Here is a 17,438-nt window from a genome sequence, read left to right as displayed (position 1 = left end):
AAGGTTCATTGGTCACAAGGATTTTTAGACAGTAAGGAGTGTTGTGCAGGATAACAAGATGAGAGCGAGAGAGAGATAAGGAAAAGAAGATTGGATGGAGACAAAATAAGAGAAGGATAAAGAAGAGGCATGCATGTATGTGGGCTAATCAAATACTTCAGGGAAATACTCCGAATAAATGAAGACACACCAATTATTATAATTTCAAATCTAGTTTTTCTCCACCCCAAACCTGACGTAGTTCTCCATCTTGCTGACCTTCGGAGCCTAAAAAAATCCCTTTTCAGTGAGTGTGAGATCATGATGGTTCACACCTCACTTAGTATTCCCCCACAGCATCTCTTGCATCCCCATGTCTCTTGCCCCTGCTTCAGGTCTCCCCTGGACCCTCTTTAAATCTCCTCATCCCCACTCTGAGTTCTTCCCACTGCACCCCCTCCGTCCTAGGTCCACCCCTCCATATGTCCACCTGTCACACATCTCCCTACCTACTTTCCCTCAACGATACCTCCTCTCCAGGTCCCCTCACCTCTGCCACTCTTCACATTCCCCCATTCCTTTTCCATGATCCTCCACTCCATTCTCCATTTTTCCACACCCGAACAACTTTGATTCCTCACCTGTCTCTAACAGTATGCACCTTCCACATCCTATAGGCTCCAATCTGTTCAATATCTAACGTCGATGCTGCTGCTACTAAACCTGACAGTAATAAAATTACAAAAAGTAAGCTGCTTGCTTAACAAAATCATTCCTCCCATAAGATGTTCCAGATTTATCTGTTTCTCTCTATCTATGGTCTTCTCTGTTTCTGTAGGTCTTATTTTTTTTTCTCTGTTGTTTTTTTGTTTGTTTGTTTGTTTTTTTAGTACGCACGTTTTTTTTGTTGTTTTTTTCTCTTCTCTTCTCTTTGTGTTTTTCCTTGCGACGACATTGCGAAAAGGCAAAATACGTTGGCGCTAATTGAATAATTGGCCATTAAAACTAAATTGCGAATAATCGTAATTACAATATGCGAACTTCCGGACAGTGAGGACTTAACTTCCGGACTTCCGGATAGTGATGACTTACTGCATTCTTTCTCGATTTTTTTCTCAATTTATCGACTTCCTGTATTCTTTCTTTCTCAATTTCTGTACTTTCTCGATTTCTTTCTTGATTTTTTTTAAACACAATGCGAAGGAACAGCCTTGTCGCTGTCGCTGCGAAGACAGCGAAGGAACGGCCTGTGTAGTTGTTTGAAAGTTTTTTTTTTGTTTTTTTTTGCACGTACGGGCACGCGAGAGCGAAGGAACGGCCTGTGTGGTTGTTTCTGGCACACGGTTTGAAAGTTTTTTTTTCCATGTACGGCCACGCATGTGCGGCCACACAAGTCTGGGCACGCACGTACGGGCATGCACTCGTCTATCTATAATTCCAGCAGTGTGTGTGTGTGTGTGTGTGTGTGTGTGTGTGTGTGTGTGTGTGTGTGTGTGTGTGTGTGTGTGTGTGTGTGTGTGTGTGTGTGTGTGTGTGTGTGTGTGTGTGACCGCTGTTTCTTGACAACCACTGGTCCGATCTAATTGAAACTTGCCAGGTATATTGCTGGAGCCCTGTGGATGTGCCGTTTCAAGGTTTGATATTAATCGGACAAGTGGTTCCCAAGTTATGGCCATTTATTTACCAAACCAATGACAGGACACGTTGCTGCGTAGGCGTGGCCGATGGGGAAGAGAAATCTCACCCTATTTGACCCGTTTTTTGCACGTTTACCTTCAAGCAAGTAAATTACCTTTGAATTAAAGAATTCCGCAAATAAATTGTTGTTGTTACAGAAGAAATTAAAACAGAAATTAATTTTCAGTAAAGCTTTTTATGTTAAAACATTCGCACTGTTCCGAAAATATATCACACAACTGACAGGTGCTCGTTTCTTCATTTGTAAATTATAACATCGATGCAATGATTACGTATTTATAAAATCCAAACGCCATTTATTCAACTTTCTATCATCGATGCGAAAGGAGATTGTAAGCAGACGCTAACAACACACATGGCCGTCATGATCAGCACAAAGGTAAAACTAACGCATCTTCCATCTATCTTGGATGTGGGACTGTGGGACAAGATGTGGAGGTGGAAGACGGTGATATTGATGATCCTGACCCTATATTGGCCAAGGCTAATGTGTGTCTTCGTTTTTAACAAAAAAATTTAAATTGTAAAAAAGAAAAGAAAATATTTTTGGAGAGCTGTACAATGTGTTTATGTTTTAAGGTTAGGGTTATTACAAGTCAAAAATTGAAAAAAACATTTTTTTTTAAAGTTTATAAAGTAAAAAAGTTACAGAAAGCTAAGGTTAATTTATTATTGAAGAAAGAATTAAAAAAAAATTAGTGTAGCCTGTGTACAGTATTTATAAAATCTACAGTAGTGTACAGTAATGTCCTAGGCCTGGCTGAGGCCTTCACATTCACTCACCACTCACTGACTCACCCAGAGCAACTTCCAGTCCTGCAAGCTCCATTCATGGTAAGTGCCCTATACAGGTGTACCATTTTTTTTAATCTTTTATGCCATATTTTTACTGTACCTTTTGTATGTTTAGATATGTTTAGAGACATAAATACTTACCATTGTGTTACAATTGCCGACAGTATTCAGTGCAGTTACATGCTGTACAGGTTTGTAGCCGAGGAGCAATAGTCTACACCATCGAGGTTTGTGTAAGTACACTCGATGATGTTCGCACAATGATGAAATCGCTTATCCACGCATTTCTCAGAACATATCCCTGTCGTTAAGGCCTAAGTCACATTTGGCACGGCGGCCGTGGGGTCTCCAAAATTTACGGCCACTAGCAATTATAGGGCGGCCGCAGTATTTCCACGGTCACACAATGTAGCAGTCACATCTGTTTTTATTTTTCGGGTAGCCGCACGGCATATTTAGAAATTGTGGAGACCGAAAACGTGGGGGTGCCGTACGGTCTTTGATTTGATGTCGCACGGTGATCTGAGGGAGTCCCTGCGGCGGCCATAGAATTTTCAAGGCAGACGCAAGGTGCCCACAGGGTGACCGCAAGGCGACCGCAAGGTGCCCACAGGGTGACCGCAAGGTGCCCACAGGGTGACCGCAAGGTGCCCACAGGGTGACCGCAAGGCGAACGTGCGGCCAGACGAACGGTAACGAGTGGGTTCTTTTTTTTTTTTTACCAGTTTTTTTTGTTTTTCGGCTTGTCGGATTGCTACGGCAAATGTAGAAATGAAAAAAGTTATAATTCCACGGCGACCCCTACGGCCTGTAAAAGATAGCCATATGGCGTAGGGCCACCCTGAGGCCACCTCAAACTCTGCAGCCGCCGCACGTTTCTGTCAATTCAGGGGGGGTATTGCCGCCGTATCCTCGCCGTAGAGCAAATGTGACTTAGGCCTAAGGCCTGTCACATTTGCCACGGCGGCCGTGGGGTCTCCAAAATCTATGGCCACTAGCAATTATATGGCGGCCGCAGTATTTCCACGGTCACACAATGTAGCAGTCACATATGTTTTTTATTTTTCGGAGAGCCGCACGGTGTATTTATAAATTGTGGAGAAAGAAAACGTGGGGGTGCCGTACGGTCTTTGATTTGATGTCGCACGGTGACCTTAGGGCATTCCTGCGGCGGCCATAGAATTTTCAAGGCAGATGCAAGGTGCCCGCAAGGCGACCGCAAGGCGACCGCAGGGGGACCGCAGGGGGGCCCTAAGGAAAACGTGCAGCCAGACGGACGGTAACGAGTGGGTTTTATTTATTTATTTATTTATTTATTTATTTTACCAGTTTTTTTTTCGGCTTGTCGAATTGCTACGGCGAACGTATAAATGAAAAAAAGTTATAACTCCACGCTATAATTCCATGGCGACCCTACGGCCTATAAAATATAGCCATAGGGCGTAGGGCCACCCTGAGGCTACTTCAGAAACTCTGCGGCCGCCGCACGTTTCTGTCAATTCAGAGGGCGTACGGCCACCGTATCCTTGCCGTAGAGCAAATGTGACTTAGGCCTTAGTGGCACATGACTATATATATATATATATATATATATATATATATATATATATATATATATATATATATATATATATATATATATATATATATATATATATATATTTCATGTAATGTTTTCAAGTGTTTGGTTTTTCATATATTTATTTATTTTATCAATAAAACATCTCCTCAATATGTATTTAGTCAATGCATTGATGTTGCTTCAGCAAATCGAATGGTTTTGGTCTCCATGTAAAGATGATTGATTGGATGTAGGAAAAACATCAAAGATTGATATGATGTCATGTTCGCATTTGAGACGTCTCAAATGATTGAAATGTTCGAAATTCGTGAATGCGTGCTAAGATATGAATTATTTTTCCCTACTATTTTATTATTAATTATTCCCCTTTGCTCCCCAGTATTTTTGGTTTACGAGTCAGTAAGTGACCACTATATTCGTAATGGGTGTCTGTCTGTCTGTCTGTCTGTCCCGAGCATAGTTCCGTGGGTTTTGATCCGATCCTGATAAAATTTTGGTAAGAGGTTTATATCATGATCTAGTTGTGTTTTCCTGAGAATGGGCGTACTGCGCCCATTATGGGTGGAGCTACGCCCAAAAAACATGTGTTTTTAGGGGGTAGCCGATTTCAATTTGCATCTTCTCCTAGGGGGTTTGTCGAATCTGACTGGGGTTTCAGTATTTGGTTAACCCAATGACACCTGCATAGCCCTACGGAGCTCGATTTTTCATTTTCGTCCCAAGATCAAGGTCACAAGGTCACGAACTTCGAAAATGTCAAAAAAAATCAATAAATTGGGCATCGAGCTCCTCGGGTTTTCAACTGGTTTGAATGAAAGTTGGTATGCAAGTAGTGCTCTTCGAGTACTACAACTTTCATCATTTAAGTTTTTCCCGATTCCCGCCAGTTTGCCCGTGGCGTCCCCTTGAAGGTCAAAAAATAAATAAATAAATAAAACGCGAACTGTGTTCATTGCTCGTGAACTATCGCCGTCTCCAGACTTGTATTTTGTATTTTCCTTGTCTATTGACGGGAAGCCAATTGACGGAAAGTCAAACAAATCAATGAATCGACATTTTCTGAGCAATTTTTGTTTTTGACCAAACCCACCAATACTCGCCGCAACTTTGTATAGACAAAATAATAAAAAAAATTTAAATATATAAATAAATAAATAAACTGTACTTTTGGGGGTTTTCTTAAAAATTTTTGCAAATATCGTCCATGAGCTTAAACATTGTATATAAAAGCATGACAATAACAATAAAAATAGAAATAACAATGTATTTTGCAAGTTAACTTTGTTTCAGTTCCCGGGTCCATTGGACCCTTAAGTCGTCTTGATTTTTATCCATGAACCCTTGAGTTAAATACAGGTACATTGGCTTGCGTCTATTTATAAGCAACGAGTATGTAAAACCCATCACATTGCCGATGGGAATACCAATCGTTGCTGCGCTGGATAATCTATGGGGCAAGAACAAAAAAAGGATTGCTGGGAGATCGTGCCCTCCGTGCGGGGATAACCACCATCGCAAGTTGGCGTGTGCAGTTTCGCCACGTGTGCCCGTGTACCATGCCCATGTGCAAACCGACCTTTATTATTATTATTATTATCATCTTTTTTTTTATTGTTTTTTTTTTTTTGCATCACAAACCTTCCTGGGAGTTCCCTGGATCCATCATCATTGGATTCTTTGAAATCCATTCATCTGTTCTCAAGTTATAACATGACAAACAAAGATAGACAGACTTGGCTCGTTTTATCATATCGAAGTCATGAAATCTATCATCACAGTTGACAACTAGAAGGGGAGCACTTGGTAGAGTGCAAAACTTCCGCCGCCAATACTGCTAGGTCACTCGAGAACCTGATATCCTATTCATTCAATTTGACGTCAACAGTGCTCACAGAGTTATAGTTTGTAACTTTCCCTTTTACTTTTAACTTTTACATACTCAATTCATTCGTCATAACTCGATTCCTTGAGACAGAAATTGATTTACGTGGGTATATCCACCTGAAGTTCCAAAATCAGCCGCAATTATAATTTTGGCATGTTTTTTTTTGTTGGAAATCACTTATAACATGTAGAAATGCAAAAAAAAAAATAGAAATTTTGTTGAAAAAAAAGTTGCAAAAAATTTTTTTTCTCTAACAATTTTTTTTTTTGGGGGGGGGGGAGTGGTTGGAAATCACTTAAAACATGTAGAAATGCAAAAAAAAAAATTTTTCTCTAATTTTTTTTGGGGAGGGTTGGAAATCACTTAAAACATGTATAAATGCAAAAAAAAATTCTCTAACAATTTTTTTGGGGGGGTTGGCAATCACTTAAAACATGTTGAAATGCAAAAAAAAATTCTCTTTTTTGGGGGGGGTCACAATTTTTTTTGGGGGGGTTGGAAATCACTTTAAACATGTAGAAATGCAAAAAAAATTGGGGGGGGGGGGTTGTAAATCAATTAAAACGTATAAATGCAAAAAAAAATTCTCCAACAACTTTTTTTTGTGGGGGGGGGACCAAGTCTAAAATTTAATGGCATGATCCTTGGACCATACCTAACCCCCCCACCAAGTTTCGTCGAAATCCGTCGAGGAGTTTTTTCCGTAATACTGTTCACAAACAAACAAACAAACAAACAGAAAGGGGTGAAAACAGTCACCTCCATCCATCTATCTTCGAAGATGGCGGAGGTTAATAAATCCTTTTCTCAAAAGGCCTGATTTCAAATCATCAAATTGGTTTCCAATCCCGTCATTCCACCTCGGACATGCTACTGCTGATCTCCCAATATGGGATGGAGGGAGAGCTGAATCTCAGGAACGAGATCAGGGCTATCTCTATGAACAAATATCAGGCCTTTGCCATAGTCTATTTCCCAATTTTACTCTCCAAGCTCTCAGATTCTGAATTCCAAGGCCACCTCCTCTTTTCGATTGCTGACATGCTTCACTTTCTTCACAGTCAGTACGTGGCTCTCAATGACATCCTCTCATATCTTCTCTCTGTCAAGGCCAGAGTGCCCCGGGATAGTGTCTTGGACCCAGTCCTGTTCCTCATCGTCAATATAATCTCTGATTCTTTTAAAAAGCCCTCAATTTTTTTTTTGTTGATGGCTCCGACCTTTGTCGTATCATGTCTCAGCCTTCAAATAGCTTGGCAGCAGCTTCTTCCCTCTCTGCAGACCTTGATAGAAGCAGAAGCTGGTCCAACACTTGGAATATGTCTTTCAACCATGGCAAATGTAACACTCTCACTCTGTCTTTACCCTGCATCACAGACACATTGGTGGCCTCTTTGTCTTCTACCACCCCCTTTCTCCTTTTGCACTCCCTGCTGTTTCCACCTACCAGTTTTTTTCAGGCAATTTGGCCAGGATACTGGCAATAACTCCCATCCATGAAAGACACTGTGGGATCGTTATCTTCCACCAACTAATGCTCGCAAACGATATACAGCCAGTTTAATGTCCATCCGAGGAACTACGCACCATTGATGCCTCGCCCTGCCTGCAAAACACCTGGAGGTTCAAACCAAGGCTACACAGCTTATAGGTGAGTGTGCATACCTTTAGGCTGTCTTGTCATCACCCAATTTTAATTATATTGCATAACAAGCCTTACGACACTCACTGAGAACCTGTTCCCACATTTCCCCTGCAATTTTCTCTCCTTATGCTTCGCTGCATTATTTGTTGTTGTTGCCTCTCTGTTTTTATTTTGTCCCATTTTGTTTGTTGATCCATTGCCCCTTGTTTTTTCTGCTGTTCCAAGATCCTTCATTGCAATATCCTAATTACCACCTGTACCATTACTCACATATCTGCGAACAGTTTTTCATATGTTGAAAGGGATATTCTCCAACATTTCTCACGTGATGCATCCCTTCGTTCTTTCAGATATTATGATCACTGTTGTTGACTCCTTAATTATTATTCATGACTTCCCACGGTCCCTGCCAAGAGATTAATGACTCAACAAACTCTTTCGTTGAGATGTAAACATCTGTTCGATCTAATAATGCATGACAGATTTCTGTTCACTCAAGAAGTGATTTTTGATGGAGTGCCAGATTGATCATTGGTGTTGCCCACGGTGTTAAACTTCATGATGATGTTCCTCACATTTGATTTGGAAATGGCGAGGATGGATGAAATCTATATAATAGAGGTGTGTATTCCCTTACAGGAAATAGTCAATCATCATTAGAACTCTGTTAGCTCCTTCCTTTGAGACATGATGCTCTGAAACAAAGCAATTAGATGGTTCCCTAATAATTTAAACGTTCTCTGTTGATAATATTCATAGTGATAGGATGGCAGGATAGTATAGAGATACTTACCTCTGAGTTGTCATGTCTGGCTTAGACTCTAAACACAGCTATAAACTGTCATCCTAGTGTCTCTTAGACAGGTTCTTGCATCAATAAGTTGATGTGTCGTTTTGGGGGAACGTTAAGGGGCTGCCACATATCTACATGTATAAACGCCATTCATTCATTTCTCTCTCTCTCTCTCTCTCTCTCTCTCTCTGTCTCTCTGTCTCTCTGTCTCTCTGTCTCTCTGTCTCTCTGTCTCTCTGTCTCTCTGTCTCTCTGTCTCTCTGTCTCTCTGTCTCTCTGTCTCTCTGTCTCTCTGTCTCTCTGTCTGTCCTCTCTCTCTCTTATGGATGGCCACATCTTTTAAGTTACAAATACAGCTTTGTGTGTGTGTAAGGGGGGGGGGGATGACCTCGGCAATGTGGCCGCAGCCTTTCACGGATGTGTGGTGGTGGAGGAGGGGAGGGTGTAAATTCTCTATGTAAATGTGTACCGTGTAGCACCACCTAGTGGTGGTGGAAGAGGGTAATACAATTTCCTTTTCTGTCTGGGAAACACTGAGGTTCAGTTCAGTTCAGTTTTATTTTCAGTTTGCAACTTCTGCTGAATTGTATGACAATTTACAAATGTATATAAATTCAACATTTCAAATCGATATAAAACATTTGATCAAACAATCACACAAAAAAAACAACAACTCATGATCAATTTGTTCATATTGAATCCAAGGCATATCCATCCATCAGATCATACTCTGTACAGAGCATCAGTGCTGCCAAAGCAGTCTCCTGGGTTATTGGACACAACCTTTGGCAGGTCACCCACTCCACCACTCCACCACTGCAACACAGGATACTCAAATGGCTCAATCATCCCAGCAAGCTGGTACTCATTTTGCTGACCTTAGAAGGATGACAGGCTGAGTCAACCCCACATGGTATTAATTCAACAGCTTAGTGCGATTTTACCTCAAGGTCCTAGGATACCAAGCCCACCACCCTAACCATTAAGCCAACACCAGGCATGCATCATATCAAATTAATACAATATGCAAGAAAATTGCAAGTTAAAATTAATCGATAAATCATATACAAAAGTCATGTTGGGAAAAGGTATCCAAAATAAATAATTCCACTGGACCTCCCAATATTAAACCTATTTTACATCATCGATCCTATTACCCCTTTCTTCATTGAAATAATTTTTTCCAAGAAATGGAATTGTGCTATTTTGATACCTTGCTGTTCAGCACTGGTCGATTTTGTTCGGCACATATGTAGTCGCACCAATGGTGAAAATTTTGTCTGATTTGAGGAGAAAGACACTAAAGTTCTGTGTGGACAAACAAACGAATGGACAAACAGACCCAAATGCAATACCCTCTCCTTCGGCGAGGGTAAACATAGGTTTATTCTTCTTTACTTAAGTGATCCAATCTCAGTCACAATGAGGGCATCCAGTCCAAATAGGAGTCTTTTTTTTTTGGATTTTTGTCTTTTTTGCTCTTTTTCTGGATTTTTTTTGAGGTCTTTAGTTTGCCCTTTAGTAAGTCCAGGATGCCATCCTGGTGTGGCATATTTCAGTGCTGGCCTGACATATGGCTTATAGATGTTGACACGATCATGTGGTGGGGTCTTGAAAAATTTCAGTCTACTCAGCAAATGAGTCTACTTTTTCAGTTTATTCCATTAAAGCACTCTTTGCACGGGTAAATTTGTCCTCCTCCCTTCTCCCCCCCCCCCACCCCCACAAAAAAGGAGAGGCCTGTGAATGTGTGTGAGACTTTTCTAGTTGGAAGGGCCATCAGGACGAATGGAGAGCAAAGGGGAGGGTGGGGGGTGGAGCGGGTCATGAGGATGGGGATATGGAAGGGGTGGGGTAAGAGTTAAAGCACACTATATACGGGTAAATTTGTCCTCTTTTACTTCTCCCCCCCCCCCCTCCAAAAAAGAACAGAGGGGCCTGTCCAAGCCTGTCATCGTGTGTGAGACATTTCTAGTGGAAAGGGACATCAGGACGAACAGGGGGCGAAGGGGAGGGGGGAGGCTGGTGGTAGGGGTTAAAGCACTCTCTGAATGGGTAAATTTGTCTTCCTTTCCTTCTGTTCTAACCCAAAAGTTTTGGCAAAAAGGATAACTGATTGGTCCATCAGCGGAACGACGGGTAGGCTGTGCTAGTATTGAATATGGAAGATCCTGCTGTGCCGTTCAAAAAGAGTCGTCATTGTATGCAAGAAACCTGGCAAAATTTAAATGGCTTAAAATTGCCGGAACACTGAAATGGTGGCACAATATATCCCAGTAATGATGAAATCGCTTCACAACAGTCGTAATTTAAACCTGGTTCGTTATCAACAAAGAAAATGCATGGTGAAGCAACTCGGACACACGTGGGGAGCAATAGGTCTCAGTTGTGACGTCACGTTTCATAATTAAAGTACTTCTGGGTCCCCAATGCCTAGATTTGGCTGTTTGTTCCAATAGATATTACCAGAGAATGTTGCGTAATATTTTCTACACCACGGTTTCTGCACTTGACAACATACTACATGAGCAAATCATGGAAAATCATGTTCTGTCATGGACCAACAACGGGATTAGAATGCTGGAGTGTTTTGTCCCATTGCACAACTGCCAAATGATCATTCATTACATTGAAATATCTGCAGCGAGACCAAAGAATCCATCAGCTAATGAAGTCGCAGAAGTACTTTACTGTGTACAGGAACCATAACAGAAAAATCAAACTTAAGGCTTTGCTTTAGATTGTAAAAAAAAAAAATGTAGTGATCAGGTATGTTGGTGTCCTACAAGGTGAAAGAACTTCTGCTAAGGCCTTGACAAATGGCAATGGAGTGTAGGGTATTGGATATTGATGTGGTGTATTCTGGCATCTTTATGTCTTGTTAGTTATGAAAACACTTGAGAATAAAAGGTATATCTTTTAAAGGCTTGTGACTTCACGCCATGGTAGTGGTGTGGTTCTGCGAAACTGGTGCTTTCCCCCTCCCAGGCAATGGCATGCAACATATAGCGGTCCCAAGACAGAATTTCATTAGTATCTGTTTTAGATAGTCCTTCCCTTCGGTCCAGTGGGTTGATGGGACAAAATGCATTGCGAGGGCTTTTAGGCAGGTCTTTATTCCCATTCTTTATTATTTTTTTTTATCTTTTATTTTATTTCGTGCAAGCATAACGGCCAAAACAACAGGATAGTGCATTCGCATATATCGCCAAAATGCATTCAAACCTCACGCCATTCTCTCACGACACATCACCTCAGACCTTTCCCGTACTTGGACCCCAACGTTGAAGCATCTCATACACCATCACAACACCTACATAATAATCCCCACATCATCAGACCACAGCTCAAGCTCACCTACACTCACCATTGATGCCACAATCTCGACCATGACCACCATCACCGTCACAAACTCACCGCACTACAATCGCTACACTACACCACCATTGCCATTGCTCAACCACCGTCACCAGCAATGACCAACACCTCCCTCTGGACTGGCAGGAGACAAGGGAATGGCCCATACCCTTGTAGATACTCAGGGCTGGATGTTCTGGCATCTAGCTCAGGACAAGAACGTGCGCTGGGTGCAGTTCAACACCATGGGGATAGCCCAAACGTTCCACTCAACTGTGGCCCCAATTCGGTGTCCAACGCATGTTCGTGGCCAGAGAGCACCACAAGATGCCTCCCCCCACCCCACACCACCTGCTATTCTAGGAGCTCCATTGCGTGGCAAAGTGTGGAGCAAATGAGGCCACAAATATACATGACTAGCTGGAGTACCCGGCGTTGCCTGGGGGGAAAAAATAGGAATAAGAAAGGGGTAAATTGTGGTGCGTAATATATATCACATTTATATATCACATTTAATTTGGACACATTTCACATTTCTTTGTCATTGTCAGCGTTCGTCATCAGTGCTCCAGTTCCTCGGGGTAGACCACATTGCGTGTCTTGACTGTTGGGTGCCAGGATGCTGAGCTTCACTGCACTGCCAGTCCGAGAGGCAGCCACATACAGCTTGCCGTGAGAGAAGTATAGGACAGAGAGGTCGACACCGATTGCCTTGTATGTCTGACCTTGAGCCTTGTTGATCATCGTCGCAAAGCATGGCTTGCAGGGAAACTGGAGTCGGCGAAACTGGAAGGGCAGGTCAGAGTCGGACGGAATCCTCGGCAGAAGGATGACTTCTCCTTTCTATGGTCCACAGGAGATGGTGGTCTCAATGACATTGGCATGCATGCGGGTTATGATACAGCGTGTGCCATTGGTGGTCTTGGGTGGCTCCATGTTTTGCAGGATCATGATGGGCACACCGAGTTTCAGCTTGAAGAGGTGTGGTGGCATTCCTGACAGCTCGAGAGAATTGAGCAGCTCAACAGGGTAAGTGACTGCCTTATCGTCGCAGATGGCACTCTTCACAGACTTGTAGATCCTCTCATCGCCAGGGAACTCTCCCATGAGCCAGTTGTTGAGCTGGTTGACATTGGTGTTCAGCGGAGAGAGAATTGCACGCTCAGCCAGCCACTCAGACCTGACTCCATTTGTGGTCAAGCAAGGGTAGACTTTAGCCTTTAGCTCCTCCAGTGTGGAGACGACCTTGCCCAGTCCAGGAGGAATTGTGATCGTGTCTGGTTCGGCCGCAAATGCGATCTGGCCATTGCCAATTTCCAGGAGCAGCTTGGAGAAGTTGGTGATCCCTTCATTACCAGACAGGTGAGCTCGCATGTTGGTGGTCAGGTGCTTGACAGTCACATGGCGCCACAGGTGGGACGTCTTCAGGCTGACGTTGACAATGTTGGATCTGGTTCCTCTCTTGACCACTGGAAAGATCTGCCGGAAGTCTCTGCAGAGCAGTGTGGGGGTGCCTCCCATGGGTTGCTGGACTCCTGTGATGTCCTGCAGTGTGTGGTCTACAGCTTCATTGACTGACTTGTGAGTCATTGGGGCCTCATCCACAATGATGGCAGCAGCATCCTTGATGACCTTGGCCAATGCTGTTCCATGCTTGATGCTGCATATTGACTGACTATGCTCTGACCTGACTATGCTCATCTGCCAGGTGCTGTTGGAGGTCTTCAGCCTGGACAGCCAACTGCTCTTGGTTGTAGTCCACTTCCCTGAAGTACTTTCTTGAGAGCCTATCTTCAGTGGCCCTCTCTGGTGTAGGAAGGTCATATGAACTGAGATAACGGCCACCCATCATGTTCACCTTGTCCTTGAGGGAGCAAAGTGCAAGGTTGTAGACCTCGTTGTAGTCAGCATCAACATTGCCAACATTGTGACGATGCGAGAACAGGTAGTCTTCAGAGAGGAGGTCACGGAACTGATCCCAGAGTGTGCGTGGATTGCTAGGGAAACAGGTGGTGAGGATGACTGCCATGAAACTCCTGAGGTTTGGTGCAGACTGGCTGATGCCTGCATCCACAATAGCAAGGTGGAGGTCATTTTCCAGGAGTCCCCTTGCGAGACAGGCTTCATGGAAGGACAATTCCTGGCCATCCATGGTTCTCAGAGCAGTGAAGGAGGAGGGGCCACAGACTTCAGTCAGGAGAACTCAAATGTAGTAACAGTCACCCTGCCTCGGACTGATGCTGTAGATGCGGCCAATTGCAGGAGCCTTCCAGATTGCATGTGGACCTTCGACCACCTTTCCTCGCTTGCGGTGGGCCCACTTTTTGCCACCTTATCCCACATGTAGTACTCGGGCACCTCGTGGTATTTGAGCATCTTTGCAAAATTATCATGACTGCAGAGGTCGAAGAAGGCAGTCGGCGTAGTGGCAGGTGGTGGTCGCTGTGCTCTCTCGACGACATTGTCCACATTGAAGTAGACTCGCTGGCCATTCTCGAGGTGGACGGCTAGGCCAATGACTGGAGGGAAATGCTTGGAAATTGGGTGCTCCAGGATCCTCCAGACTGCCTTGCTGCTGCCAACATAGCGTGCATTCTGGAACTGAGCTACCTCATCCACTTGACGGTTTCCGGCCTCCTTATTGGCTCGCTGCAGTTCAAACACTGCCTGAACGGTCCCCTTGGTGACACACTTTGTGATATAAATGATGCTGTTGATGCTGGAGCAGATCTCAACGTTGATGTGGAAATTGAATTGCCGTAGGAGGAACTGGTTGTAGGGTACCACCCACTGGTTGGTGACTACCTGTACCACCCACTGGTTGGTGACTACCTGTACCACCCATTTTCCCTGCTGGCGCATCTTTATCTCACCAGTGCGACCACCATCTTCTGGCTTGAGAGGGTGATACTTAGGGTAGCTGTCGTTTCCTTGCTCAGTGCTCTGCAGGAATGGCTTTGGAAAATCCTTTGAGCACTTGCGGTCCTTCATGCAAGGGCTGTTCTGGTTGAGGTTTCCGCATGGACCGTGGATCATGTGTGCCATGACCATATTGTGCAGCTCTGGATCTTGCTTCTTGTCGGGAATCTCAGCACTGATGACCAGGTCAATGTCTTCGGGCTTGACCTTGTCCTCTGGAGTGATCCACAGGAGTATGTGGGCATGAGGAAGACCACGCTTTTGGTACTCAATGGTGTACAGGAAGGCTCTCATCTTCCCAAAAGCTCCCTTCTTTCATAGCTCCATGAGTCTCTTGTTCTTTTGGCGAAAGACACGGGTAATGATGTGTGGCCGATCGTGAGGCTCTTGGCCTGGCAGGAGGTTTTCCTGGACCTCCGTCCATTTGGGATTCATGGTCATCCTGATGAAGCAGTCGGGCCTTCCCATGCGACACACATAGGCCATGGCATCACTCTGTTTGTCATGCATCCACCACGGCCCACCGGTATGTTGCTGGAAGGACCACCCTTTGTCCAACATTGCAAGGATCACCATCGCTGGCCATGAGGCTGTCAAGGAGGTTGTCATAGTTATCAGCAAGCAAGTTCTTTTGCTCCTGGCGGATAAAGCCCAGTAGCTCTGTCGCAATCTTGCAGTCGACCAGAAACTGTTGAAAGAGTCGTCGCATCTGCAGTATGTGGTTGCCCTCTCTCACCATGATGTGATAGCTGTGGTACTACAGCTGTGTGAGTTTTCGTCCATCCTGTCCAGTAGCAGTCCTGGCCACCAGATGATTGCTGTAGCCATCTGTTTCATATGGGAACACTATGGGATACTGGAGTGCATTATAAGATGCATGCAGCTCACTGATCCTTTTAAGTGCCCCATCACGAAGTCTGAGGACAATGTCTCTGGGTTCTGTTGGCTCATTGTCCATTAGGATGGTGACTTCTGGTGCAGACTGGGCATTGTAGCAGCGTGTGTGCTCTCCTTGTGGTCGCTTGTTCTCTCTGATGATGATCTGGCACTCTTCAGAGTTTCCTCCTTCTGCAAGTACATCTCTTGCAGTCTTGAGCTCACGGACCAGGTGGTTATTCTCGTAAAACCACTTTGTGAACATCTCAAGGATTGGTGGTTTGAGGCCGCCGTGGTTCCTGGCAGCCAGCTAAACGCACAATCTGCAAAAAGCAAAAGCCTGACTGCCACACAGACGATTGTTCTTGCCAATACAATCCAAAAAAACAGAAGGCAAGTGCCAACAGGTGAACGTGTAGGCCAAAATCTATGAAGCGTGACGAAGAGCTCCCACCCGATCTCAAATGGACGTGAGCTCTGTACTTGTCTGGGCTGTTTTTTGTGTTTTTTTTAGCATTTGAGCTTTTGTCATCAAACTTTTAACAAAGCTTTATCATGAGAATATGGAGAAGACAAATTAATAATTATGTAAAAATATTTTTCCTTGTTATTATTATCATTATTATTACTTGCAAATACCACCCATCACTTGGCTGATGGGAATACCAAGAGAGGGGGGAAGAGGCGGGGGTGTGGGGGAGAGAGAGAGAGAGAGAGAGAGAGAGAGAGAGAGAGAGAGAGAGAGAGAGAGAGAGAGAGAGAGAGAGAGAGAGAGAGAGAGAGAGAGAGAGAGAGAGAGAGGAGGGATGGGAAGAGGAGGCATGGGGAGAGAGGAAGGATTGAGAGAAAGGAGGGGTGGGGGAGCGAGGAAGGGTGGGGGAAGGGAATGCAGACATGCAGTGAAGCATTAACTACGATTTATACTGTCTCATCAGAATGATTCCGCATGGAATAACAGTGAAGATGGAAACAAAAAAAATCTGAAAATTGTACATTTTCTACCAGTCATACTGGAAACACCGCCCAGAGACAAACACCGCCTGTTCACAACTGGAGACAAACCGAGTAGAGACAAGCACCATCTGGACACGTCCAGAGACAAGCACCGTCCAGACACACGTGGAGATAACCGCCGTCCGGAGATAACCACCATCCAGACATGTACAGGGACAAACCCTACATGGAAACAAACACCACCCGGATACCTCTGGATATGTCAAGAGAAAATGAAGTCCTCACGTAGGCACTGAGGGTCTTTACAAATCACAATAACAATTGTGAATGTGACACTGCATGACAGTGCGGGAACAAACAGAGGCGAGTAGGGCCTGAACTTTGTTCAAGTTGATCGACATATTCAGTGACGGTGCGAATAATTTTGCAGTGTATGGCCACGGCTTGGAAATGAACAACCAAGCTCACCAAATGGCTTAATCACTCAAGCAAGCACTCCAATGAAACGGTTGATAAGGAATGGCTGGCTTGGCAAGATAAGTGTGGAGAAAACGACCATCCAGACATAACCACTACTTGGATACATCCGAAGACAGAGGGAGGTGAGAGAAGGGTGCTGCACTATATTTGGCGGGGTGAAGCAACGATGAGAGAAAGAGAAAGATCGGAGTTAGCAGAGAGAGAATGTTATGCTTTATGAAACACACACACACACACACACACACACACACACACACACACACACACACACACACACACACACACACACACACACACACACACACACACACACACACACACACACACAATCAGTGATGATGATCCTGAAAAGAGTTCTCCAAACAAAACTTTGAAGAAAAAATAACTTCACAGCTTGGTGACCATTAATCGTGACTTCACATTAATTGTGACCCCCACCCCCACACCTCCCCACCGGTGAATACTTTGAGACCTG

General features: G+C 44.1%; 1 protein-coding gene across 3 annotated transcripts in view; it reads left to right on the top strand.

Annotated features, from left to right (window-relative positions):
* The first annotated feature begins 2,220 nt into the window (after positions 1–2,220).
* The window catches only part of LOC147032137 (leucine-rich repeat and fibronectin type III domain-containing protein 1-like), a 337,112-nt gene continuing 321,894 nt past the window's right edge, over positions 2,221–17,438 (top strand). For 2 of the 3 annotated variants that reach the window (XM_085869481.1, XM_085869482.1), the window contains exon 1: positions 2,221–2,511. In XM_085869481.1, the coding sequence (XP_085725607.1) occupies positions 2,509–2,511 (3 nt within the window). In that variant the 5' untranslated portion in view covers positions 2,221–2,508. Of the gene's footprint in view, positions 2,512–2,636; positions 2,706–17,438 lie in introns of all 3 variants that reach the window. The other variant, XM_085869484.1, reaches the window with a different exon arrangement.

This window comes from Eptatretus burgeri, chromosome 2 (genome assembly GCF_056783735.1).
Source record: "Eptatretus burgeri isolate ZD-2024b chromosome 2, Ebu_testis_v1, whole genome shotgun sequence".
NCBI classification, from domain to species: domain Eukaryota; kingdom Metazoa; phylum Chordata; class Myxini; order Myxiniformes; family Myxinidae; genus Eptatretus; species Eptatretus burgeri.
This window is presented reverse-complemented; position numbering and strand designations above follow the sequence as displayed.